Below are 27,861 nucleotides of genomic sequence, written 5' to 3'. Positions count from 1 at the left end.
CAAACTAAAATAATTTCACAACTCAATCTTATATTACATCTTATGATTATTTTGTCTAATAAACCGAACATCCACTTATAGAATATAAATTATAGCCTGGCGGAGTTGGTTTACCCTTTAGTCTTGCTGCTTTGAAGTTGTCGATTTGAATCCCAGCTTCTGTGACCTATATGGTACTCCCTCCGTTTCACCATAGTTGAGTCATTTTTCCATTTCGGAAAGTTTCTTCATAGTTGAGTCATTTCCATATTTGGTAACTTTTTACTCTCTCTTACTTTACTCTCTTTTACTTTACTTTCTCTACTTTATTTTCTTTATTCACTTTATACTTTATTCTCTCTACCTTTTCCTCTCTCTTACTTTTTTATCTATTTATTTAACGCACTCAATATTCTTATCTAAAACTGCGTGCCGAAAAGTTTCGCCTCAACTATGGAGAAACTATGGGAGTATTTTTGTGCTATCTCCTTAATATTTTATGCTCCTTATGTACAATTTCTCTTAATATTTTATGTTTTTATTCATTTTATGTGCAATATATTTTTTATGATTATTATTTGTGGTTTTCATGAAAAATTGATAAAGTAAAAGAGAATGAATAAAAAGTACTTAAGATGATTTAGGAAAGAAAAAAAAGTAAGAGAGAGAAAGGGAAAATGTGAATAAAATATGAGAAAATGTTTCCATTTTTGAAATAGGACAAATTTTCGTTGATCCCATAAAATGGCAAAACGAGACTATTTTTCGTGGGCACTAGTTATAACAACAATTATCGTATGTAACATTTTCCTATTTATATCTCTCGCAATTCCCTTGTTTGAAAAAGAAGAATATTAACGGTTGCAGTTATGACAACTCATTTTTGTTTTTCTGACAATACCGACACTAATTATACACCAATTACCATTTTTCTCATCTCCTATTTATATATCTCGCAATTCCCAATTGTTCATTGTGTTTCTAGCCATTTTAAACTTTTTCGTAAAATAGTCATGACAACTGCTTCACGTAAAATGGGTCATTTCAATTTTAGTTTTTTAATCCTAAAAATTTGATCATGTAATTTAAATTTTTTTAATGCAGTTACGTAATTTTAATTTTTTGTGACCTACAATTTTAATATAATATTTTATTTTAATTACACATATAATTTAACTACATCGTATAATTGCAAATTAAGCGAAATATGAATAATAAAATTAAGAAATTGGAAAAATGAATTTAGCTGTGGAGATCTATTATTATTGGTGAATTTATAGAGAGCGTTTTTTTGTTTAAAAGTCGATGTGAAGTCAATCCTTTCACATTTCACCAATTGTAAATTGGTTAAATTGTTCTTTGATTGTCATCGTCAAAATTAGTAAATGGGAATTATGGGATTTAAGCTTATTTAGTTTCATTAGAGCCATTATGTAACTAAAATACTGTAATACCACTGCTATAAACAGAGTCATAATATGCGTATAATAATATAGAAATTAATTATATAGTTAATTTTGAAATAATATATTCATGTGTGTACTGTTCTGCGCTGTTTTGTGTTTACAGATCATTCACAAAACCGAGCTAAGATAGAAAAACAGCAATTTATCTTGAAGGCGGGAAAAGGAATCGGAAAAAAATTTAATGCAGATGACTCCACCCTCCAAAAATTCTAGGGCAAAATTTCCCAAATCTGCCGAATATTAGTAATTTAAAACTGCTGCCGCTGCTCATTTCAAAACCATCAGAAATCCTCCAACCTTTGCGCCGGCAAGTTCAGATTTTAGGAGGAGGAAAACCTAATTGAGTAATATTCCCGTTGTTGGTGTTCAGAATTGCTAGACGGAAATGGCGGTTGAAGCATCCCTAGGTAGTTCAGTGGCGTCTCCGTCGGCAGAGAAATTGACCGGAAAACCGGCTGTCGGTAGCCAAGTTAGTGGTGACGGGGTACACTGCCATCAGGTAAGTCCTTCTCATACCTACAATTCCTGATTTCATTTAAGCTGCGATGGATCAGTTTATTGAGCTGCGGAATTTTCCCGAAGGCTGATTTCACTTTATTAATTCTTCATATAGCCTAAACTGGTTTTCGTTTCCTTATCTCGGATGTAAAATCAATGCTGCAGTGTCGTCAAAAAGCCAGGGTTCCAGTAGCAGCATGCAAGAATCACATGAAGAAGAAACCGTGTTTAGTAAAGATATGTAGCAGATGCCTATGGAACAGGTTATAAACGCTTTCTGTTAACTAGGATTAGCTCTTGATTTAGGTACTTGAAGAGGCAATGAATTGAAGTTCTTGGATCCAGGTACAAGGAAAAGGTGGAGGAAGTAGCTAGTTTGGAGGGATGGAAGTGCCCGAAATGCAGGGGCATTTGCAATTGCAGTGTGTGCATGTGAGTTTTCTGACTTGTTTATCCATGATCGTCTGGTGTTTTACTGTTTAACAACCGTGTCATTCAGGAAGAGAAGGGGCCATCAACCCACCGGTCCAGCAAAAGCGACTGGATTCTCTTCCGTCACTGAGATGCTAACTGCTGAGGATTCAGATAATGGGAAGGTTGGTAATTCCATGAATGGGTCTCTGGAAAATTTAGGCACCTTAAAGATAACAGTTGCTGATTTTGTGATCTGCTGCATTATTTTTTTTATCTAATGTCGTGCTTCTAAAATTAACAGGATGTATTATCTGCTAGAAAGAAAGGGAAGGAAAGGTTGAATGCAGATGATAATACCTCTTCAAAGAGAATGAAACATTCTAAATTGGCTGAAACCAGCCAGACTATTCCTAAAGAAATTGTGCTGCCTGTGGGAACAGACTTGACCAGTGTGGCTGGAATTGATGTACCTGCAGAAGATGTTGGCAATGCTTTGGAGTTTCTCGAATTCTGTTATGTTTTTGGAGAGGCAAGTGACTCTACTCATATAGTACTAATTAATAGCTACTGATGGTTTTTTGATAGCAAGCTGTTATCATGCATATGGATTTTCCTATTACAAATACACTGCATCTCCCATATTCAATCTTTTTAGGTTGCTGTCCTTATCTAGATATTCATAAACATTCAACTCGCATATTAACCCAATATTCTCAGTGCTTGCAGCTATTGTATTCATGTAAGATAGTGATTTCTGGTTTACTTTTTTATATTGCTTTGAAATAATCTAGTGTTTCATGATAAGTCGTTCTTCTGTTTGAAATGTCTTTCTCGATAGTAATCACTATTTCCAATTGGCATCTCTGGTTTTATATATTACACCGGTACCTTTATTGTTATGGCTTTACTTTTTTTTTTGGATGGTTAAATAACTTTAAATATAAAGGTCCCGCCACGGAGGACTTGAACTTGAGACCTTTGGCTTTGGCCTCAGGCATTAACCTCTATACCGCTTGACCAGTTATGGCTTTACTTATCTTTATGGTTTGTTTCCTCTAATGTGCAACAGATCCTAAAATTGAAAGATGGGGAAGCATTATGTGTCCTCCGAAATATAGTATTTCATAGGCTAACTGCAAAGCGAGGAAGATCATGTCCGGTTGTCATGTTTCATGTACACCTGCTGTCAATAATTAAAGAGGAAGAGGGAGAGAAGTATGACCTTTGATTTAGTAACAATTGACAAGTCAGAATCTATTCTGCAGGAATAAATGCTTTTCCTTTTCGTGTATAGATTTCCAAAGCCGCATCCGCGCGAGTGGTTCAGTGTGCTGAAGAAATGCTTGGCTGAATCTGAACGTGTTCTTAAAGTGTTGGGGATGAGTTATTTAGAGAAGGCTGCTGACTATGATGCTTTAAATGCTTCACAAATGCTTAGGGTCGTAAATCTGCTATGCATTCATGTTCTTGGCACGAAGTAAGGATCTTTCTGTTTTAAGTTATACATGCCACTCCCTTTTCATTTCTCACCTAGATATATTTTCTTCTACTCCTTATGCACAGAAAGCTAAGAAATTGGATAGAACACCAAAAAACACAATTTGACCAGAAAGCAAAGGAAGCTAAACTTAAGGTTTTTGAAGCAAGAGGCGAGGTAATTAAACATTCTCATCAGTAAACACACCAGTTGTGAAACTAGACTTTTATCAGATATCTTCCTCTTCTCATACTTTACTCTCAATAGATAAAGATTTTGAAGCAGAAAATAAAAGAGGACACTGCCAAAGCTATTGATGCTAGGGATAGGGAGCAGGAAGTAATTGTTTCTCTTAATAGATCTGCTGCAGAGCAAGCTCATGGAAAGCTGATTGAGTCAGAGGCAATGCTTTTGAAAAGTAAGTTCTGTAATATTAACACTGTTGTTTATTATTAAACATGTGTCCGTGTCCGTGTGAAGAGATAAAATGAGAATCCCTATTTTAATTGAGAACCTGAGTATGGAGATCTACGACAAATGCAGCACTCGGGGATCGAATCCCATAAATGAAAATTCCGTTTTTGGTAATGCAGTTAATATCACAGCGAATGTGGTGATTCATATCATTATATGCTCCGGGTGGTGTTCTCCCATTCTTACATAAAATGTGTTAACTGCATTACATAAGATGAACATAACATCTCTATCCTGTCTACTGCATCTCTATTAACTGACCCATCTCAAATTCTTAAAATTCATTCATATGTAAAGTTCCCCTCGCTACTACACATTCCTGCCTCTATCCCAAGGTAGATGTCACATGATGTATCATAATAATGAATAAATAAATAGATATTAAAATTAGATGAAGTGTCATATGTTTGAATAGATTTGATACAACTAATTTCGTATTATAATATACATAACTAAATTATCTTTATATTATAATAAAATATTAAGTATGTTTTTACAAATTTATAACATAAACATTTTTACAATGTAAAAAAATAAAATATAAATATCAAAATTTATAAATTAAGTATTCATGTAACAACTTAGATTTGTTTTTTCCATTGTAAAATTTCCATGTAATAATGTAATTATAAATCCTACTACTAAAATACTCCATGACTTGAAATGGATGGGATGATGACATGAACAGTCATGATGACTTCTAAAACCCATGAGGCTAGAGGCATTTCAGCTGAGGGGGGCACTAATTATGCGTTCCTTGAATGCGTATTCGTAATACGGTGTATTTGGAATATGCATTTTAAGAATGCGTCTCAGTAGAAGTAAATACGCATTTGCCAAATGCGTTTTTTTTCCATATTTATAGTCAATAAAATATTCCCCTTTCTCAAATCTATATTTTATTTTCGCCCTAAATTACAAAAAAGCCGTGGCTACCTGCACCCGAAAATGCTTCCTTGAATGCGTATCTGGAATACACATTTCAAGAATGTGTCTCACTATAAATACACATTTTCCAAATGCGTATTATTCCCATATTTATAAGTCAAAAAATATTCCCCTTTCAGAAATCTATATTTTATTATTGCCCTAAATTTACAAAAAAGCCACGGGTACCTGCACCAGAAAAATCGAGATTTCCCCTACACTCTCATCGGATGCCCTGAATACCAGCAGCGGGTACACATACCTGATGGATGTTGGTACCCACACCCACAATTTTTCTTGAAATAACCCGTTCTATTTCTCTATTGGGATGATTAGTCCTGAAAATTACACGTCAATTTCATGCATGCGAGCACTTTGAAATGCTGCTGCATGAGAATTGTGTTGACATAATAGCATCCCAGAAAGTTGGTCTCTTATTGCTTGTATCCTCAACCTAGAATTTTCAATGCTGAGTGGGAGTCAAAATCACTTTAGTACTGTGTTGTAACTTGTAACTAATACTTTTACTAGATTTACTTTGCTTTATCACATAACCTCTCCAACTTGTCAGCAAAGTATGATTCTGGCATAATAAAGAGTCTAGGTCAATTTTGGTCCTAAACATATAACCAAAATACGAATTTAGTCCAAAAAATTCACTTTTTAAAAAACAAGTCCATAACAAATGAAATCCTGGTTGGAGTGGTCCTTTTTTTACGGTTCCATCAAAAAGTAACGATCATGCCACTATGTGCAATTAGCGTTGACCGTTAGTTTTTTATGGAACCGTCAAAAAAAGGACTACTTCGGCGACAATTTCAATTGTTATGGAACTGTTTTTCAAAAAGTGAATGTTTTGGACCAAATTCGTATTTTAGTCATATGTTTAGGACCAAAATTGACCTTTACTCCATAATAAATTACCAATTGTAGCTTCATTGATAACACAGTTGATTAAATCTATGCGGGCACAAAAACTCGTCTAACCTTTTAATGCCATCTACAGTTGATCAGACAGCTGATGCTATAAGAGTAGAGCCCATCTTCACGGACTGCAGTGGTCATATGTATTGGAAATTGAAATGTGCTGATGAATCTGATGTACTGCATCAAGGTACGTAACATGGCAAATGTTTTATTGTATTATTTGCTGTTGAGCATGGCTAACCATAGTCTCCTACTGCTAGATGTTGGGAAAGGGGATACTCTTACCTTACAAGAAAAATGGTTTGCTCTCAGTGTTGAAGAAAGAAAAGAAATTGTGAAGAATATTACTACAAGGTAAACTATGTTCTCATTCAAGATTTGTCTTTTTATGTGTTTCATAATAGGTTCCTAATTGTACAAATATGGGATTGGGGGGGGGGAGGTATTCTCCAATTACTGTAGTTGGCATTTTGAAATAATCACAACTGAGGTCTGAGGGTGATAAGGATTGGCATTGATGTGACAGCAGCTATTGGGAGTTGAAGAGGATAAAGTCGACTTTGTTTGTGGTCTTTTCTTTAGTTCTTTGTGTTTTAGTTGGATTCTTGGAGGCATGCTTATCTCTAGTACTTTGTTTTGATAGGAGTCTTTAGTTTTCATAACTTTAGTAGTATTTGATTTTGTTAGGAGTCCTATTTACTCCCTCGAGGTTTGACAGGGAAGAGTGGTCTGGAAAATATATTCTGTAGTAGCATTGCCCTCGCCTCACAAGTGGTGTTCGTTTTCCCCATTCAATCGTTCGCCTCACAAGAGGTGTTCGGAACCTTATATTTTGTTCTTTGGTTTCCTGTTGGAGTCTTGCAGTCATGTTTATCTCTAGTAGTTTGTTTTGATTAGGGTGGCAAAATGGGTAGCGGATAATGGGTAATTCTCATCTCGACCCGCTACCCGCCGGTTATTGGGTACCCACTACCCGACGATAACGGAAAACGGGACGGGATCGGGTAATGCGTTTTAGAGTTTTACGGGTAGCGGGTATACCCACTACCCACGCGGGTATACCCGTTAGTCCCGATAATACCCGTGGAAAAATAAAGTAAGAGAGATAATAATGTAGAGAAGAGTATTTCTATTATTATTTTTTCAAAATGAGTGAGAAAATGAAATGCCTCTATTAAGGTGGAACAATGGAAGTACTTTATCTAAGAGTTCTTTTGAAACATTTATATATTCCAACGAACATACAATTGAAAACTCACCAAGCTAGCTATAGAGTGTTCCCTAACTTTTATTCCCAATCTATTCAACGTTTACCATCGATATTAATAAAGTAAATTAGGGAACATTGACGGTTGTTATGGTTTTCAAATTTTTTATTAGGATTTCGGGTCGGGTACGGGTACCCGCAATGTCGGGTACGGGATACCCGACACGGGTATCGGGTAATCCCGGTATGTCGCGGGGCGGGTATCGGGACAACAATTTGGCTAAAGTCGGGTACGGGTACCCGACTTGTCGGGTACGGATACCCGCGGTTAACCCGTTTCGCCACCCCTAGTTTTGATAGTAGTCTTTACTCTTTACTTTTTTTTCATCTTTAGTGTTTGATTTTGTTAGGAGTCCTTGCTCGAGGTTTAACAAGGAAGAGTGGTCTGGAAAATATAGTTTGTAGTTCTGTTTTCCTCTCAGCAAAAGAATATTTATACTTTTGGGCCAAAATACAATAAAGATTCCCTAAACTCTAAAGCCGCCTACCTAAAACCTGAAACACAATTTTTAACTGTTTTGCAAATAAAAAAGGTTCCCAATTAGGCAGCCATTATTGTATTTTCGGCCTACAAACATGCTAACGTTGTGGGCATTGGTTTCTCCTAACTACAGCTGTGCACTAGGTACTTGTTTAGACCATCGTCTTTTTTTTGTATTCAAGACAATATATGCAGTCAACCAACATTCTTTGATTACCTTTACCAGTCAATGTACACTTATACCATACACTGATATATCTATTGGGGGTTAGCATTATATGTTAATACAAATTGGAGGTTTTTAGAATTGTTTTTGTATTGTAGTCTCCCTTGATGCATCTTGTGCAATATATTGACTTGTTTGCAGGGTTTGCCATACATGTATATCTGATAGTATATAATAATTATTTGAGTTCCAAATATGACTTGAGCAATTTCTGTAAAAGAGAGGGATATGGGACCAGAGATAATCCACTTGTTGCTTCCACTATAGATTATACAACAGAAATAGCTTGTGATATACAACAGGGTAGCAAAAATGTAGAATAACCCAACCCCTGAATGGTATATTCTATTGAATTTCCGACAAGAGCTCGTAGGCTGTCTGCTTACAATGTTGTGTTGGAAATTAGTTTGACCTCGTATGAACCGTTCCCACTTTCGACTGCATTTAGAAACAAGTGGTTATTAGCCTTTTGTCTATTTTCTTAGTGTTAAAATTTTGACAATGTGAAGCAAAAAATGTACAGAACTTACTAATTTCAGCAGTGATCCCCGGCCCAAAGAAGGAAGCAATTTTTGCCTACATTTTTTGTTTTTAAAAGTGAACAGGGAGGAGTTAGCCTTGCACCTAATATACTGAAATACTTGAGTAGATGGAAGAAAATAAAAAATCACCTTTCTTTTTTCAAAGTCGGACAACTCCAGTGCTTTGGCCTCAAATACTAACACCAATGAATATTTCCCATCTTCAGTAACCTAAACATGAGAATAATTCATTAAATCACCAGAGCATCTGAGGCAACTCATCACATTGGTATACCAATAGAATAGATGTCCTTCCATATTGACGTTATAGAGCATTTATAAGGGGAATACTCTTTAGAAACAAAAGGAGGAATCAAGATGGTAAGTTCAGTGTGAAATACTATCAAATAGTGAAAGAACGACTTAAAACAACCAAGTTTGAGGACCATACTTCTTCCCGGATACTTTGTAAAATTGGAGCACTCCTCCGAGGAATACCTCCACCCTGCAACAATAGCAGAACAGTAACCATATTTAGGTTAAGCAAAGCTGTAGTCTTTGCATACAGCAACTTTCATAGTTGAATGCTAAACTCTAATAGGAACTGCAAGATTTTTGTATGATTTCATCGAGGAAAAACCAGAAGGGTTATAGTGCAATTTCTGATTCAGTTTTTAAGCCTCAAACTCCTAAATCCTTCCGCTAATATCAAATATCAAGTTTATGATGGCAGATCGAGATACAATAACTAATCTAACTTCAGCAGCAATAAAAATGTTCATGCATCCAATGTGCTTTGGTCTACTCCAAGTTAAAAGGTCACAATCATGATCTACCTTTTTATACAAATTGTTTTGTTGAAAACATTAAATCTTCAATCCTTGTAGTCCTAAACCCATTCAAATCATTTTGTTATGAAACACAATCTTTCATTAGAAAATGACTGCTGTAAAGTTATTTGTCTGTAGGGAAGGTTGGCATGAAGAAAGCAAGGAATATGTGTTGGCTACCTGGCCGTATTGGAAAATTCGCTTTAATGCTTCATCCAGATGCTGCTCATCCCCATAACGGTATCTTGTTACATCGTTTCTGACCTAACAGATATAATGAGATGTACTTAATTTACAGTCAGTGGAAACTGGAGGCTTATGCGTCTGAGCAAGGGTAGACCCATATATAGTAGTCACTGGGGGCTCAAGCCCTTAATAAAACCATTTTTTGGTATTTTTCTTCAATAAAATTTTTATATTTATCCAAATTTAACATAAACTACTATATAAAGCTCGTGTTAATAATCTAAATCATACAAAAATACACTTTTAAATAAAATTTAGGAAATATAGCCACTACCGACATTACTTTCTGCGTCCGCCCATGCATCTGAGCATCTCTAACAATGGCAAAATTATGGGAGGCCGATGTGCAAAACATGAGTCTGAATGCAAGAATCCATCAAGAAGGAATATATTTATCATAGACAAACACAAGGCTTGTCCTAATGATTCCAATTTTCAAGTCATCACCCATTAGAGTTAGGTGAAAATCTTTACAAGAGCATCAATAATGGTTTCACATTTACCCCCATGACCGTGGTGACTCGAACCCCCGACCTATTGGTTGGAGGAGAAACATCTTATCAATGGTTATTGCGGTCCATAACCAAAAGTTTAAAATGTGACTTGAAACTGTTTTCTTAAACCATCCAGACTCCCATTTGAAAAAGAAGAACTGCACACGTCAATGTCCGTTTTGAGAACAAGCATATAAGGAGGTGATGGGAACATCATAGCACAAATGGCTCCTTGCATACTCACATCTATGCCCATACATGCAGTAGATTTTATCATATGGAGTATATAATAATTATCTACTTGCATCTGCATGCAAGGAATAATCCTCATCGGGCATCTTTATAGTAAGCATTCATAATATTTTTCAATACCTATGACGGCAGTACAAGTCTTCATCACTTTAGTGCATCAGTTAAGCAAATAACACTTGACATCAATACTACCATCCAACAAAATTAAGCAATTTAAAATTAGAAATGTATAACGTATTGCGATACACAAAAACAACTTGGCTGTCAGCAGTAAAAGCAGACAACAAGGAAGCACATCAAACTTGATGGAAGAAGACAAAGAGGCACAGGGTTCCGTTATGAAGGTTATGACAGAAGCAAACATGGATATCAGAAGAGAAGTTAGCATCATAAATGGGCACAATATCATGCACAGAATGAGAATTGTATAGATGAAAAAGAAGAAAGTAAACATAAAAACTACCTGATTGAGAATCGGAGTTGAACATTTTTCTCTCATTGCTAGAGCATCTGAATAAGTCAAGCAGGGTACAGGCTTAAGTTCTGCATACTAGACACCAATATCAAGATGAAGTTATCATAAGTTAGGGGTGGATACATAATAAACGAATAAGTTCTGGGCACAAACTTAAGTTCTGCATACTAGACAACAATATCAATCATAAGTTGGGGAGGATATATAACAAATGTGAAGTTCTACTTGCAGTCAGTAGGCAAGCTAAGCTTAGTCTTGTAGCCATATCCTCATGGAATAATAGCATGCTATGTAAAAGTGACAATATGTATATATAGCATAGATTAAAACAAATAAAATTAAACAGTAAAAGATTAATATTTGAAGTTGTATGTATAATGTGAATAAAGGAGATAATAAAGAACCTTGAGAGCCATGCCAATGATTGCTAGAGGAAAGCCATAGGTCAGCATCAGCGCCGACCATTCAGACCCTGGGAGGATATTGAAGTAAGCCCCAAAACCATACCTACAGGAAGAGAAGTGAAAAATTGGCAATGCTCAGTTGAGGTAAGAAAGAGGAACAAACTTGAGATCCAATTCCTCATACTTAAATCATTTGGACAATTTGATGCACATAAAGAAGCATGGAATCCTTGTTCAATATTTAGCACCGAGACAGTCATACATATACTTGTTGCTTGTTTGACTGCGTTACTTGCCCCAGTCAAATTTCACTTTGGGAAAATGTTGGTAAATCACAGAAGGGCTCATCAACACTTGCCGAGTGTCGCAGAATTTGATTTTGCAAGAGGGGCAGCTTCCAACACATAGGTAAATCATGGTTTCCCTCAAGGTAACCATCATGCGAGCTTTAAAAGACTTACTTAGCTCGCACAGTCTACATGTTCTTCTTTATTTTTACGTAATCTAGTAAGCAGGCACAAGAATACTGATTGTTTATACGTAAGATTCATATTCTTTCACCTGACAATGATTCAATTATAAAGGATAAAAGAACAGAGTATACTCACGAGAGAAGCCCAACGCCAAGTCCTAATCCAATAACACCGAAAGAGACCTGGACATAATAGTATAATTTTTAGTAATTGTGAAGAAACATAATCTAACTCCTTTGAATTCCACAAAATGATTAACATTCTTGGCAAAATAACAAGCATCTAGACTTGAGAATTGACAAGTCTATCAACAGCGAGTTAAAACAACAAATACAGAAACACTATGCTTCTCCAATAGATGCAGGCAGCCGACTACTTAAGTTCTTAAATCTTAACATAGCACGATCACTCACAGTTCAATCACGATGTTCTCCACCTTATTTGAAAGTAAATAAAAAAATGGAATCGTTTAACACAGGCTTGTAGCAATAACAGACACGCTCCAGCTCAGAGAAGAAATTGTTACTTTGGCGAGCGTGAATTCAGAATCGGGGATTACTGTCTTGTCAGTATTAGCAGTGGCAATGGAAGAAGACTGCGTTGAATCGGCAGCTCGGGCCAATTTAGGGCTCCGGTAGAGTTTGAGGTGTGTTTTGAGTGGAAATTGGGTGTGATAAATGGATAGGTTGGGTCCGGGAATCCGAGAAGAAGCAAAGCAAGGCAGAGAGCGCGAACAGATGCAGCCCGGGCATCGGACAAGTATTCCTCCTCCGCCGCCGCATCCAGCCACCATCCCCGCCGTGGATGTCACTGCCATCTTCTATCAGAGTATGTGTGTAGAGAGAGAGCAGTTGGGAGATTGGAGGGAATGGTGAAGTAAGTATGGCCACTCAACTGCCAAAATCTTGGATGATGACGTGGAACTCTGTTATCTTCTGATATTCAAAATACAAAAGAATGTAAATCCAAATTAGGAAATGGGCTTATGACCTGGGTTTACTTACTATAATTCTATGAAAAATAATATAGTGCAATAATATTTTATCGACGGATCACAATGACAAATGTGGCAATATTTGGTGGACGGATGGATATTTTTAGGGATACAGATAATTGTAAATAGCGATATATTGCTCTAAATTGACACTGAATTTTTTGATCTTTTCGCTGTTAGGTTGAGATTATTTAGCTAAATTGAGAAATGAGATGCAATATGGGCCACTAATCCACAAGATTAACAAAATGTCAACAAATACCACATTATGTCAACAAGGGGGTATAATTGTCTTTTTATTAAATTGTGTTTGAAAACATTTTCTAAAATCCTCTCTAAAACTCTAGCCGCAAAGTCTTCAAATCTTCAAATCTTCAACATTCATATCTTCAAATCTTCAAATCTTCAACATTCAAATCTTCAAATCATCAAATCTTCAACATTCTTCAAATCTTCAAATCTTCAACATTCAATAAAATAACACTTATTAAAATGTCAACAACTAAAAAGAACAATTATAATTCACATATCAATACCCGGGAATATCGAATGTCAACAACTCGTATGAAAATGTCAACAACTAACAAATAACACTTACTATTCACATATTAATACCGAGAATATCGAATGTCAACAACTCGTATGAAAATGTCAACAACTAACAAATAACACTTACTATTCACATATCAATACCGAGAATATCGAATGTCAACAACTCGTATTAAAATGTCAACAACTAACAAATAACACTTACTATTCACATATCAATACCGAGAACATCGAATGTCAACAACTCGTATTAAAATGTCAACATCTAAAAAATAACACTTATAATTTACATATCAATACCGAGAATATCGAATGTCAACAACTCGTATTAAAATGTCAACAACTAACAAATAACACTTACAATTTACATATCAATACCAAGAATATCGAATGTCAACAACTCGTATTAAAATGTCAACAACTAACAAATAATACTTACAATTCACATATCAATACCGAGAATATCAAATGTCAACAACTCGTATTAAAATGTCAACAACTAACAAAAAACACTTATAATTCACATATCAATATATCGAATGTCAACAACTCGTATTAAAATGTCAACAACTAACAAATAACATTAATATTTCACATATCAATAGCGAGAATATCGAATGTCAACAACTCGTATTAAAATGTCAACAACTAAAAATAACATTTATAATTCATATATCAACTACGATATCAACAACAAACATTATTCATGTCAACTACGATGTCAACTGCAAACATTATTCATGTCAACTATGATGTCAACAACAAACGTTATTTATGTAAACAGCAACATTTTACAAATTATTAATGTCAATAACAAATATTTTCATGTCAACGACCTATATTATTTATGTCAACAACAACGTTTTACATATAATTCATGTCAACAACAATGTTTTACATATAATTTATGCCAACAACATTTTTCATAAAATTTATGTCAACGACCTATATTATTTATGTCAACAACAACATTTTACATATAATTCATGTCAACAACAATGTTTTACATATAATTTATGTCAACAACATTTTTCATAAAATTTATGCCAACGATCTATATAATTTATGTCAACAACAAACGTTATTATGTCAACAAGCTATATAATTCATGTCAAAAATAAACATCTTCATGTCAACAACTTATATAATTTATGTCAACAATAATATTTTAGGCAATATCACAAACACCTTATCTACACAACTCAAAAATTCCAGCAACACACCTTAGCCAAACATTAAAAACGCGATACACATCAGTAGGTGTATATCTATGTGAATATAGCCACAACTCCCCAAAACTAGGTTTTTGCACACATCATCAATGAATTTTATGATGTTCTCTATTAAAAATCCCAACAAAAATAATTTGATCAGCAGCAATACCAAATAACCAATGTAAAAGCAAATATTCAACAACATTGGGTACAATTAACAACAACATCAAAACAATTTGAACTTATCGAAGAATTATTGCCAATTGATAAAAAACGACTAAGAAAATCGACAAATCGAGAATTTTTAATAGTGAGATTAAAGAAAATACAAAGGATTTCAACCAATTGTGTACCTAAATCGATAAATAGATTGAAGTTTTTCTTGTTTGCTGATTGCGAAATTATGCAGTGGAAGCAGCAGCGGTTGTGTAGATCGTCATCATCGAGCTATGGAGTCAATCATGGTAGAACTGAGGAGTTGCGACAGCGGCGCTGCGGCGGAGGAGAAAGGGGAGAGGATCTTATTCATGGCGGAGCGGAGGGGGTAGATCGGGCTGATGCCGTCCAGATTCACGGCGGATCTCAAGGCGGAGGCGGTGGAGAAGAGATCCATCCGCCGCGAGTACGGGGAGCTGCGGGGACGTCGGTAAACTAATCTGAAGCCATGGCTGAATTGTAGAGAGTCAAAAATCTAAAAATATGAAATGACCATTATACCCTTTCATAATAAATTAATCTAAAAATATTTTTTGTGTGGCAAAATCTGGACCACTCATTTAATAAAAATGAGTGGCTGATATTGCATCTCATTTCTCAATTAGCCTAAAAAATCTCAATTGATCATAACCCTATATATATATATATTTAAAAAAAAAACTGGTGGAGGAGTGAGAGCCGAGGGTATTATGTAATTGTATTTTTAAATAATGTAATTTTTTTTAATTAAGTAGTAACTTTTTTTAAATTATGTAATTTTTTTTTAATTATGTACTTTTTTTAATGAAGTTTTCGAATTTTCCCGTATTCAGTCCAACATTTTAATTCCGTAAATTATGAGTCCGTAAATTGAATAATTGCGGGAAGTCCTAGTGGGAAGTCCTAGTGCAGTGGGAAGTCCTAGTGATGTGGCAGTGGAATGGGAAGGGATAGTGATGACGTGGCAGACAGTTTTGTGGGAAGTCCTAATGGGAGGGGCGCCACCGGAGACGCTTTCAGGAAGCTCGGTCAATAGACCATTTACAAATGATTCCAAACGTCTATTTATACTAAGGGCTAAAAGCTAAGAAAAGTGTTACTCCCTTCATCACATTTCACTTTTACCATAAATGGTAAGTAGGTTTCACATTCCACTAGCTCACTTCACTCATATTTTATTATAAAATCAATATAAAAAACATAGTCCACATATTCAACTAACTACTCTTTACCTTTTTTAAAACTTATACCTACACTAAATGTGTCCCTATTGTGGGACAGAGAGGGTGGAGTAAAAAAAAAGACCAAAATGGCCTAAAATGGGACCCACTTGGCCAGGTGGCTATGACACCATGTTCTCACCCGGTCGGGTACTTTGGTGTTTCTCGAGCCAGCCTTCGGGTAGCTCTGTGTAGACCAGTGCCCCTCATCGGATTGATCCTTTGTTCCATTCTCGTGTCGCCTTTACGCTCATTTTTGTCCTTGTTTCCGTGCTCCAATCGACCTATGACCCTTGGAGTCAACGTTGCACTTGATGTCGAACAATCGAAATTCACATAATCCAATCTTCCCACAATAGCTCACCCAATGATCTATGTGCTCCTTATCGAGACAAATTCATATGAGATGTATGCAATAATTAGATATGTGATCCTTTAAGTTGTTTTTGGGGTTTTGGCCCAACCATTTTTCCATGAATTGTTTGGGAACATAGGTTCCACACAACAAATATGATTTCAGTATATACGAACTCATAGATGCAAGATAAGATAGATATAATGTGTTGTATTATTGTGATAACTATGAATTCATAACTCATTTCGTGCAAAAGTGGTTGAGATGTCACAAATATCATTTCTTTATCACTCTTTTATTGTAGGTATGTCTGTCACATGCATTTACAAATAGTATTTGGTGTCACATGTATTATCCTGCAAAAGTGATTGAGATGTCACAATAATCACGTTTCATCACTCTATTATTGCAAGTATGTCTATCAAGCATAAACACGCGTTAGAATTTGTCATAATCTAATGATTAAAATGAGTTTTTTATATTATCATTTAAAAATGATTTTTTATTGGAAACAAACCATATATGTAACCTATAAAATGTGCATGCTTACAAATGTTAATATACAACAGATTATATGTTTGCTTATTTTATACTAGTGAAGTAGTATAATTTAGCAAAGCGACATTCATTATTTTTAGTATGATAACATCAAACTAAAAGATATTAAAGCATAGCTGTATACAATAGAGTTAATCGTGCGCACCAATAAAAGGCTAAAATGTGCAATTCAACTGTGTATGTGTGTAGAATAGCTTTGTCTCCATATCAACAAACTCACTCACTATGTACAAAGAAAAGTCAAATTGAAGTAAGGAATCTTTTCTATTTTAAACATATCCAATGGTACACTAAAACCTAAAATAGACTAGAGAATTAGCTCCAATGGTACTATAAAACCAATCTTATTTTTTATTTTTGAGTAGAATATACCAATCTTTAGGTTTATATAAAAACAAAGTCAAATCACTTTTTTAAATTTTATGAGTAAAAAAATAATATAGAGAATATTCTTTTAAATTTGAGTTTAGTGTAAATAATTAAAAAAATATATTATTTGATGTGACATTTTTATTAAAATGAGTTTGAATTTAGTAATAAATGATTGGAGATATTGTTATCATATGCTCATTGCCCAACTCTCAGTTTTCTACAACACATTTTTAAAAAGAGTAAAACAAGTTGCATTGCTGACAATAATATTGGTCACTTTCACTTCATATACACCTAGTTAGCAACAGAACAAGATGACAAGAAGATTATCTCACAACCAAATGAAATTCAACAGTAGAACAAGATTCCATTAAGTAATTGGCATTTTACCTCATCACAATCAACAACAATTGACAAATGATTTCATGATCTATCACAGAGTCAAACAATGTTACAACAATTTTACACATCAACGTTGATAAATACATTTCCCTTTGTCCTAGCCGGTTGTACTCAAATTTTGTAGCTCATCATGGATCTTGATTCGAAAAATACAGGCAATAAACAAGAACATGTCAAAAATATTTGAAAAAAAACCTGAAATATTTAAAATGAAGGATCGCACCCACATCTGTAGACAAACCCCTGTCAAGATTTGTGGATGTGGCAAATCCAGAAACTTCCCCCAATCATCCCCTCGGTTTCTGCACGCAAACAACGAAAGCATGTGAGACTTACTCAGGATGTGTTATGAGGTTCAATAATTAGATCATGGTAATTAAAAAATGCAACCAGGAAAACACATGAAGGAAACTGAAATGGCATTACCAACAAGTTTGATGCTGTATAGTCCGAACTGACACGTCTTAGGTTTTAGCATAATCCACACCATTGCGTTTGCGTTTGTTGGATCTTGAAAAGAAGCATATTTGTGCCCAAGATTTCTTTTGCTTGACCGGCTGTGACTTGACTTCCTTCTTGGCAACAAACTCAGCCATGTACTGAACAATAGCCTGAGTTACAAAAAAAGTTATTTAGCCTTCTGCAAAACAGGAAATAAACTGATTCATTTTATAGATGCAAAATAAGGATAACTCAATCTGCTCACCTGTGGTCCTTTTGCGATTACGTCTCCTGGGGGCACTGTCAGAGGGTTTCCATCAACCTTCAAGACACGAAGTCGGGTTAGCATTCTGAATGAGTCGGGGAGGACCCTTATCTGGTTATTGCTCATATCCAGCTCCTCAAGCATTTCAAGGTTTCCGATGGACCTTGGCAGGTATTGCAAGTCTGCAAAATTGTTGCTTATGTTCATCTTCTGAAGGGTTGTCGCAAAGCACAAGCTCTCAGGTACGGCTTCGAGCTCATTGAAACTAACATCGAGCTCTCTCAAGTTTGCCAAGGAGGACATTGTAGTAGGCAGTTGTCGGATGTTATTGTAGCGTACTGTGAGAATCTCCAGAGATTCAATCCGGCCTACTGCTTCAGGGAGTGCTTTAAGCCGGTTATAGTCTGCGTGAAGCTCTTTGAGAGAAGCACAGCGACTAATTGTATGAGGGATCTCCTCAATGTTGTTTGTTTCAACATTCAATACCCTGAGACTGACAAGCGATCCAATGGTTTCTGGTAGCGATGGGAGTCCATTAGAGCTCAAATCAAGCTCTTGGAGACGAACTAACCTATCAATGGTAGGAGGCAGTGACCTCAACTGGTTTCCCCTCAGATCAAGATTAAGCAAGTTAAGCAAATCTCCGATAGATTCTGGCAATTCAGATATAGAGTTGGCATGTAAATCCAACACTTCTAATGAGGACAGTCCCCCTATAGCCTCTGGTAACTCAGCAATCCTATTTTCGGATAAATCCAGCGTGATCAAACTCGAGAGCTTCCTAATGGAATCAGGAAGCCATTTTATCTGATCCGACAACTTGCCTCGGAGAACAAGCTTTTGAGTCCCTTTCTTCGCAGACGCTTCAATGAGACTCGCCAGTTTGATCAAACTCAGTTTCTCACCATCTTGCCCTGCAACAAATCAGTTCAAATGAAGGTCACATAATGCAAATTACATGTCAAAACAATTGACGAGGAGGAGCTAGCTCACCTGAAGCAGTCACCGGCTTAAGAGTAGGATCCACAATCTGTGGAGCAGCCGAGAAATCTCCACCTCGACTCCCAACCCCCAATCCGTCCATATTGAACCCCATCTTTGTTTTCTTCACATACATGTCATCCCTGGTAAACAAGGGCTCCGAGGCCTTCACGATCTCCTTCTCGTTATAGAAACTAGACGAGGAAGACGACGTGGTGGTAGCTGAGGTGTTCACCGTGGGACTTAAACTGTTCGACGAGCTATAGGAGGCTTTCACAGTGTCAGCATACTGCGAATCTGAAGAGCCGGACAAGCACCTAGACGCTCTCTGGATCAAATCGTCGAACACCAAGTGAACACTCTCGAGATCCAAGAGTTTCAGAGCCTCCCTGCAATGCTCCTTGCTCTGAAAATGGATCATGCTCCTTTGGATCTCCTGCAAAATCTTGAACAGCTCCTCCGGCACATCTTTCCCCTTGCTCTGCTTCGCAATCGCCTCCAATCCAAGCTGATCTTCCCTCTCAACGTTTCGGATCAGAGTTTTCGCAGCCTCGACTTCATCAATCCCCGGCCGCGGTGGCAACGACCGGTGAAGTCTCATTATTTGTTCGACTACGTCGTCGGTAGTCATCAATGACACCTCCATTAAATCCCCAATTCTACTACAGCACAAACTTATTCACAGAAGATACCAAGAATCACACCGACAACGTATCAATACAAATCCAATGAAATTGCCTAGACAAAACCAGGATTTCACCAATCCTGTTACACAACAGTAACTGAAACCCGCCTAATTCACCTCTAAAATTAAAGCTTAAAAAACTCACTCTCGAAAAAAGTAGAAAAACAAAGTCATAACTTCAATTCGGCGGTTACAAAACCGAAAAATTCCGCCATTTTTTCACCCGAATCGAATCACAATCACACAGCTCCAAAACCCCAAAAAAGAGCAACAGCAATTATTAGTTTAATACAGCAACAAAAGAAGCGCATTCGAAGCTCAAAGTAGTCACTTTTACTAACCAACAACCAAGACGAAATCGGAGGCCGTGAAACGACCGACCGCAACCAATCAAATCGCGCAGAAGCTGAGCGATTGGTGGTAGCGGCGAACAGGGAAATCGAATTGGGGGAAAAGAGGAAAAGGGGAGTGATAGATAATTGAGTAATTATTTGTTTTGTTGCAAGGGAGATATGGTTTATCGACAGATCTACAATTCGGTTTGCGGATTTCGGTACCTTGTCTTATTATATTACTCCAATTCATTTGCTTCTTTTTCTTTTTTTCCGGAAATGGCCTTCACCGCTGGCAAAGAGATCAATCCAGCTGCCAAATCCATTCTTATTTTAGTTATACACGATTTAATCAATTTACTCATTATAGTCTTTATAAGTAGTAAAAAAAATTAAAATTTGAAAACTACATTGAATTTATTTTATCGTGTTCTGATTTGTAGAATATTGGTTTAAATGTAAGATAACATTCAAGATTGCGAATTTTATAGTACAGTATAAACTTGATAGTGTGTGATGCGTTTGAATTAAATTTGTTATAGGAAAAAAATCGATTATAAAAAAATGAAGTTAATTACGTTGAGGCAATACCCTAAGGCCTAAACCATCCATTCTTATTTAGCAACTAGAAAAACTCCACCAAATGAAAAAAAAAAAAAAAAAATTTGACTAATTATTTTTATGATAGTAAAATAATCAATTCAAAACTCATAGTACTGAATATTCTGAATAAAAACATTAATTCACAATCGTAAGGATTCAAGTTGTGAAGTACAATAAAATAAAAAGGTCCAGATTACAACTTAAAATACTAAGTTTCAAATTGTAGCAAAAAATAGTAAAGGTCGATTTCGGATGAAATATGGCGCATTAAATGACTATTTTTGATATTTTCTATGAGTAAATGAATTTAAATTTAAAGGTCACGCTATGTAGGACTCGAATTAGACTTGAATCTGAGACTTTTGGCCTCATACATTAAGCTCTTTACGGCTTCGCCAAATCAAACACACACGATCTTTTTATATTTATTTTACATTTAGTGTTATAACATTTGTGAAAATTAAGAAGTTATGGCACATTGAATGATGATTTTCTATAAAATTTGAGATTGGGAAATTTTACTAGAAATCGAAGGACGTGATTTATTGAACATATGAACGAGGTAACTGTCTCAGCTCCAATTTAAGGTCAATGGTTTTTCATTTCGAAATTAATACAATTAGGTGGGAATTTTTCTCTTAAGCACGGCAAAGATCATGCTAATTAATTGTAAATTTGTAATTAAAATTTAAGTCAAACTCAAGAGAGAGGATAAATTATTCGATTTTGTCTGTTGTGGTATCAACAACGTAGGGATGCATCTGCTGGCCAAAAAAATCTTCTTTCTTTTTTTCATTTTCTAAACCTGACGATTCCGATATCGATATAATTATTTTTTCGTACATTTATTAAAATTCAATCAAGTTTAATTTTGAAATGCATCTTTGTTTCTAAAAGGAGAGTCGCTTTCAGGCTTTCAGCACAATTCAAATATTGAACTCATGAATTGAACAAGTTGCAAACAAAACAAGCACTAATCAAAAGATAAAATATGAAAATAGTTAAATTAATTCGAGTTATATTATCCATAAAAATGAACACAGCCACATGTCCATTTCAATGATACATTTCAACGAAATCGAATAAAGCGAAACGACTTTACCTAATTGTTCAAAAGGTTGATTCGTATATTTTTGTGTATTAATCATTTGACTTTAATGCAAGCCGCCTTCGGTATCATAATCTTATGTTACTTACTTTAGTAAAACACTAGCTACCTTATTAAGGTATATACACACCACAAATTTGCATGAGAATATGCTGGCAGATTAGATGTGAACAATAAAAATATTAGGACGTTATAATTCGATCATTTTTTTATAAAATAAAATAAAAATTGCGAATTTAAAATTTCACGCCGTTGCAATTTGACATATTAATTCAGATGTTTTAAAATGGGAAATAACTCTATAGGTTAGGATTATAATCGAATTTATATGGAAGGCACGTTTAAAACAATTTCAGCCTAAATTCAGATGAAGAGCAACTAGTGATATTGAAATCTGCGGAAGCATAGAACAGAATGTTATTATCAAATAGTACTATGATAAAACCAGAACAGATTGAGATTGCAATGTTGGAAAAATCTACAAAGAAAATAAAGGAAATAAAATAAAGAAAGTGGGTAATAATACTCTCCTGTCTCAAGTTAAATGTCACGTTTAAGTGATTACAAGAGATTATAGAAGATGTTTTATGTGTTAAGTGGAAAAATATATAATTTTATATATTAATATAAGATAAATGATTTTACAAAAAATACTCCTATCGTCTGCAAATAAGAGTCTCGTTTTTCCATTTTAGTCTGTTTATGAATAGGAGTCCTGGTTCATCTTTATTATTCCATATTTCACTAACCCATTCCACTCAAATTTAATTTAAAATTAGTATATATATATGTGAGACTCATATTCCACTAAATTTTTTTCCATTAACTTTTCTTAACATTTCTTAAAATCTATGCCATCAAAAAATGAAACTCCTAGTAATAGAGGGAGTCGCAGAAGGAGTATATGACATTTTTTATAGAACAAACTATACTGACAATGGACATCCAACTGCAGACAGCTTTGGACCTCTTTTACCGAAGGTTTAGGCTGTCCAAACTCCTTAGTAGTACATTATTATGTTATAAGTACTATTTTTATTTTCTTTAACTAATCTATGTAGCCTTGTATTTGGTTATCCCACACGCTTCTCCTGAAATCATCGATATTATTTATATTGATAGAACAATGAAAAAACACTATAGATTATATGGTCATTTTTAGATTGTCTGGGCGTTCACTAGGAAATATCTTCCCATTTAAGTACAATGTATCATTTTCAAGGATAAAATGTTCTGCAAAATTTTTTGACTATGAAAATATTGAATTGACAATTGAAATTAAACATCATATGATGTGTAAACTTTGACTTTACTTAAACTTTCTCAGTCTGGCTGTTAAACCAAAAACTATCGGACTAATCCTTAGCATTGTTGTTACTACAGGTTAAATAAAGCCTTATAAGAGCTCAAATAAGCCTTTCGTGTCTTGCTCACTATAATTCAGGTGTAACTTTTTTAAATTTGGTTTTTTTTTGGGTAATTACCAGAGTATTCACTAGCGGGCCCAGTGACTATTTTCCGTGCTGATTTGTAGGCACCAGTGAGAGTGTAACTTTTTAAGTTTGGTTTTTTTTGGGTAATCACCAGAGTATTCATTGGCGGACCCAGTAACTATTTCTCGTGCTGATTTGTAGGCACCTCAATGGATGAGACAGTTGGCTCAAGGATTTAAAGCTGCTCTATAACCAAAGGCAAAGATCAATCCAATGATCATTTAGTTAAGAATAGACAAGTAACAAGCCATACCACTCGACCACACCCCTTGGATTTTTAAATTGGGTTTTACTTAGTCTAGAACTTATACTTTTTCAAATTTTTTCGTCTTCTTAAAGAGGTAGCAATCAAACTATTTTTACGTGGATGACATTCTAATAACATATAATGCTTGACGATTTTGTCTATAGTTCAAATTGATTCCAAATCTAATAGTTAATTTTATGAAAATTAAATTCAAAATGAACAGAAGTATTATATTCAAAAATTAATACGAAATTAAAAAAAAAATATGCAAAAATAAAAAATTCAAAATACCATTGCAAATTACCTTAACAAATACTATTACATCATTATCTAATGTCTTGAAAAATGAGTTTGGTTAGTATTCATTAAGTACACAAAAAAATAAACAAATTATAACCAAACAAATCCATAACTAAAATAATTCTACATTTTAAAATGCACAAACCTCACTGTTCACATTTTAAATATACTTGATCCATGCGCATAATAGATGATTATTTAATTGACACTTGCAAGATAAAGCTATCATATCCTACACAAAAATATTAATTAGTTGAGAACAACATTCTTAAATGCACAGAACTATAAACTTTCAAATACTTTTTTCTTATTTTTCGATCTGTTCGAAGAACTTTTGATACACTAAAGGGGCAGAGGACTTGCGAAGCCAATATTTATCTGATGCTACACATCCCACAATATAAATTGGAGAAGAAGCTATAGTGAAGAAAGAAGTTTCTTCTATCAAAATAAATAAAAGAACTTCGAATATATAAAGGTGGTGTTTGATTTTTTAAATAAAATAATAGTATTAAAATATAATTAAAAATTAAATTGTGAGATCAATTAAGTTGGAAAATTAGCTATAATTAATCATGCTATCATTATTATATTCATCTAGGATTGAGTTGTTGGATTGAATCTCATGAACCAAACACACTACATATTTAATCTCGAGATATAATTTTACAAAACGAATATTCCAAAAAAAGATAATTAGTCCCGGACTACATATTCAAAATGAGTCACGTACACAATACCGATATTAAACTCGTGAATTGAGCAAGTTGCAAACAAGCACCAACGAAAAGATCAAACACGACAATAATAAAATTAATTCAAGTACCACTATCCATAAAAATGAAAACAACCATTCAATGGTGCATTTGAACATCATGATAGCCACTGCTTAAAATGGTGAAACGAAGTTATGATCAACGGACGATCACCAAAAGCTTTTCCAATTCTCAATATTTTGATATAATTTAATAATATACTTATTTTTAATCTAATACTACTCCTTTGTAACCCAATTTAAACGTAAAATCCAGTCAAATCTAGACCATATGAGAATGTTAATTTATGGACGAAGCGATAACAAAAGAAAATTTGATCACCCCTGTGATAAAGTCTTCAAACGACTTTACCTAAATATTTGTGTATTAATCATTTGACATTAATGCAAGTAATTTTAAGGTATATACACGCAGCAAAATTGCACAAGGATATACTTAGTGGCAGATTAGAGGCATGCATATGTATAAACAATAAAAATATCAGGGCGTTATAATTCGAGCATTCATTGCTATAATAAAATCAAAATACAACATTAAAATTACGAATTTTCAAAATTCACGCCGTTACAATTTCACGTATAAATGAGGATGTTTTAAAATGGAAAAGATCTCTCTAAATTAGGGTAAGTTAGCTAAAGGCGAGTTTATATAGATTATAGAAGACACGTTAAAAACAACCACATTTCAACCTAAATTGAGATGAAGGGCAACTAGAAATATACTTAGAAATCTACGGAAGCATTGAACTTATTCTCTAATTACTAGAATAAATAATCAGAACGGAATAAGATTGCAATGTTGGAAATAATAAAATAAAAATAAAATAAGAAATCGGATAATAGTAGTAATAATTAATGAGGAGGAAGATGACAGAACACGTGGACACCCAACCGCAGACAGCTGGCAAATGCAAGCTCAGTGCATAACCGTTTAGGAGTTGGATTGGGCTGTCCAAGCTGCTGCATTATTAATTTATCACTACTATTTTCATTTTTCTAATTAATTTATGTAGCCTTCTCTTGGATCATCCCACATGACATGTCTTCTCCATCGATATTAGTATTTATTTATTCACAGAATAATAAATTCCATGAAGATAAATATAGAATAATGAATATGAGCGAGCACATAAATATACTGTATAAAAATGTATGAATATATGTTAAATTGGATTGAAAGTAATTAAAATAAGATAAATGGTCAATTTTGTTAGATTGTTTGATAAAGGTCATTAGAAAATGTATTAGAGCATCCGCAGCGCGGCTCGCCACCGGCTCGGTCTCATCCCGACGAGACAGGTCGGCGGCGAGACCGCGTTGCAAAATGCTTCTCGTCCCGACGAGACGGGACGTCCCTTCGCGCGTCGCGCGCGGAAGGAGCCGGCCTCGAGTTGTCTCGCCACATGGCGCACGCTAGCGCTAGGCGTGACGCCCACTCGCCGGCCCGCAAGTGGGCGTCGTAATTATGACGTCATAATTTTAATTTTTTTTTAAATTCGAAATTTCGAAAAAAAATAAAAATTCAAACGGTCATTTGACCGTTCAAACGGTCGAATTTTCAAATTATTATTTTTTTCTTTTATTATTCTATAAATACTCGCTTCCTCTTCCAGTCTCCATTCTACACACAAACACTACACTCATCTATTCTTCTCTCAAATATCTTATCTCTTTTCTCTCCAATTTTTGAAAAAATGTCCGGCGATGGAAACTCCAGCGGCCGCGGCTCCGGCGGGTTCGACTTGAACTCATTTGGCGATTGGGCGAGCATGTACAACGTTTTGAGTGCTCCCGGTTCGTTGTCGGGCACCCAAGGCTCGACGACTCCGCCGGCGTACCAAACACCACATTTTGATGTGGATGCATACTATCGTCCCTCCCCCCCAGAGGTACGGGCAATCGCCGGGATTATCCCAAATTCCGGAGAATTATCCAGATGAATGCACTTTGGAATACCGGCCGATAGGTGGAGGCTCCGCCAGGATCGGCGTCAATGCCGAGGAGAAAGAGGGCGACCACGAGGTTGTGGGGAACGGCGGCCGTCATCCATACAACCAAAAGGAGACGTTGGCTTTGTACGACGCTTGATACACCGTCTCGTACGATCCTGTCGTCGGGAATCAACAAACCAACTTGTGTTTCTGGAAAAAAGTCACCGAAGTTTACAACGCATGAAGGCCGAAGAAGACCTTTGCCCGCAACGTGAAGATGCTCCGCGGTCATTGGGACCGATGCGACAAAGATGTCAAAAATTTTTGCGCGATATACAGGGCAGAAGAGGCGAATTACCAAAGCGGAGCCAGTGGAGCCGACATTCTGAGAGCGGCGTTGCGGGTCTTTAAATACGACGTCGATAAAGATTTCAAGCATATCGATGTTTGGTCGCAAGTCCACCACCTTGAAAGGTGGGCTGGCGGTGTCCAGTCGGGCGCGGGCCCGAAACGCACGAAGCACACGGCGCATGGCCAATACTCGTCTAGTGATGGCGGCGAAGGCAACACCTCACGTGAGGGCACTCCAAACGATGATGCAGGAGGTCTTCTTCCGGTTCACGACGTCGGCCGCAAGGGACCAAGGCGGCTAGAGCGAGGGGGAGGGGGAGGGGCCGCGGCGAATCAAGCCAGGCGGGCTCGAGCTCGGGCTTCGGCACGGGCTCGAACACCCTAATGTCCATGTACCTGCTCGCCACGATGGCTGACACTTCAAAAATGAGTCCTCCCCAATTTGAAGCCCATATGGACGGAATTGAGCATATGAAAGCTCAACTTGGTATTCGGTCTCGATCTAACTTGGGTGCACCGTCGACTTCGGGGGATGGTTCGTCGGCGGAGTAGTTTTATAATTTAATTTAGAGTATTTTAATTATGTATTCTTTTAATTTTTTAGGCCTTTAAATTGTAGTTTTTATTTTATTTAATGAAGTGTGTTTTTATTAATTAAA

General features: G+C 35.7%; 3 protein-coding genes across 8 annotated transcripts; 1 reads left to right on the top strand and 2 right to left on the bottom strand.

The window, feature by feature from the left end:
- The first annotated feature begins 1,560 nt into the window (after window positions 1-1,560).
- LOC125201369 lies at window positions 1,561-6,916 on the top strand. Of its 5 annotated transcripts, none has more exons than XM_048099449.1 (12): window positions 1,561-1,944; window positions 2,109-2,206; window positions 2,289-2,375; window positions 2,443-2,539; window positions 2,659-2,886; window positions 3,427-3,572; window positions 3,652-3,834; window positions 3,921-4,011; window positions 4,120-4,252; window positions 6,242-6,349; window positions 6,423-6,516; window positions 6,692-6,916. In XM_048099449.1, the coding sequence occupies exons 1-12, from the start codon at window positions 1,831-1,833 to the stop codon at window positions 6,813-6,815; spliced, it is 1,503 nt and encodes a 500-aa protein (XP_047955406.1). In that variant the 5' UTR covers window positions 1,561-1,830; the 3' UTR covers window positions 6,816-6,916. The 5 variants fall into 5 exon arrangements, with proteins under 5 accessions (XP_047955406.1, XP_047955409.1, XP_047955405.1 ...); XM_048099452.1 differs by having other exon boundaries at window positions 4,102-4,252; window positions 6,881-6,916; XM_048099448.1 differs by having other exon boundaries at window positions 4,102-4,252.
- Window positions 6,917-8,367: 1,451 nt separating this feature from the next.
- LOC125201370 (thylakoid membrane protein slr0575) lies at window positions 8,368-12,719 on the bottom strand. Its single transcript, XM_048099453.1, has 9 exons — window positions 12,358-12,719; window positions 11,967-12,013; window positions 11,359-11,461; window positions 10,943-11,029; window positions 9,668-9,751; window positions 9,109-9,162; window positions 8,808-8,888; window positions 8,667-8,712; window positions 8,368-8,574 (listed from the first exon to the last, which is right to left on the bottom strand). Exons 1-9 carry the CDS (start codon window positions 12,646-12,648, stop codon window positions 8,519-8,521), a joined length of 849 nt encoding a protein of 282 aa, XP_047955410.1. The 5' UTR covers window positions 12,649-12,719; the 3' UTR covers window positions 8,368-8,518.
- Window positions 12,720-17,630: 4,911 nt separating this feature from the next.
- LOC125222706 (plant intracellular Ras-group-related LRR protein 4-like) lies at window positions 17,631-20,604 on the bottom strand. Of its 2 annotated transcripts, XR_007176606.1 has the most exons (5): window positions 19,390-20,604; window positions 18,397-19,310; window positions 18,117-18,301; window positions 17,918-17,992; window positions 17,631-17,826 (listed from the first exon to the last, which is right to left on the bottom strand). XR_007176606.1 is itself a non-coding variant. In XM_048125473.1 (4 exons), exons 1-3 carry the CDS (start codon window positions 20,021-20,023, stop codon window positions 18,155-18,157), a joined length of 1,695 nt encoding a protein of 564 aa, XP_047981430.1. In that variant the 5' UTR covers window positions 20,024-20,604; the 3' UTR covers window positions 17,631-17,992; window positions 18,117-18,154. The 2 variants fall into 2 exon arrangements, 1 of the variants encoding a protein (XP_047981430.1); XM_048125473.1 differs by having other exon boundaries at window positions 17,631-17,992.
- Between the last annotated feature and the right edge of the window lie 7,257 nt (window positions 20,605-27,861).

This window comes from Salvia hispanica, chromosome 1 (assembly GCF_023119035.1).
Source record: "Salvia hispanica cultivar TCC Black 2014 chromosome 1, UniMelb_Shisp_WGS_1.0, whole genome shotgun sequence".
Lineage (NCBI taxonomy): Eukaryota > Viridiplantae > Streptophyta > Magnoliopsida > Lamiales > Lamiaceae > Salvia > Salvia hispanica.
The sequence above is the reverse complement of the archived record's forward strand: the minus strand, read 5'-3'. Positions and strand labels throughout refer to the sequence as shown.

Excerpts from the sequence above, each read along its gene's own strand:
- LOC125201369 (XM_048099448.1), top strand. The coding sequence starts at position 1,831 with ATGGCGGTTGAAGCATCCCTAGGTAGTTCAGTGGCGTCTCCGTCGGCA. Across the intron at positions 2,887-3,426 it reads TCTGTTATGTTTTTGGAGAG|ATCCTAAAATTGAAAGATGG; the intron begins GCAAGTGACTCT and ends AATGTGCAACAG. Across the intron at positions 3,573-3,651 it reads AAAGAGGAAGAGGGAGAGAA|ATTTCCAAAGCCGCATCCGC; the intron begins GTATGACCTTTG and ends TTTCGTGTATAG.
- LOC125222706 (XM_048125473.1), bottom strand. The coding sequence starts at position 20,023 with ATGGAGGTGTCATTGATGACTACCGACGACGTAGTCGAACAAATAATG. Across the intron at positions 19,311-19,389 it reads TAAGCCGGTGACTGCTTCAG|GGCAAGATGGTGAGAAACTG; the intron begins GTGAGCTAGCTC and ends GATTTGTTGCAG. Across the intron at positions 18,302-18,396 it reads TAATCGCAAAAGGACCACAG|GCTATTGTTCAGTACATGGC; the intron begins GTGAGCAGATTG and ends TTTGTAACTCAG.
- LOC125201370 (XM_048099453.1), bottom strand. The coding sequence starts at position 12,648 with ATGGCAGTGACATCCACGGCGGGGATGGTGGCTGGATGCGGCGGCGGA. Across the intron at positions 8,713-8,807 it reads CCGACTTTGAAAAAAGAAAG|GCAAAAATTGCTTCCTTCTT; the intron begins GTGATTTTTTAT and ends CAAAAAATGTAG. Across the intron at positions 8,575-8,666 it reads GGGGATCACTGCTGAAATTA|TCGAAAGTGGGAACGGTTCA; the intron begins GTAAGTTCTGTA and ends TTCTAAATGCAG.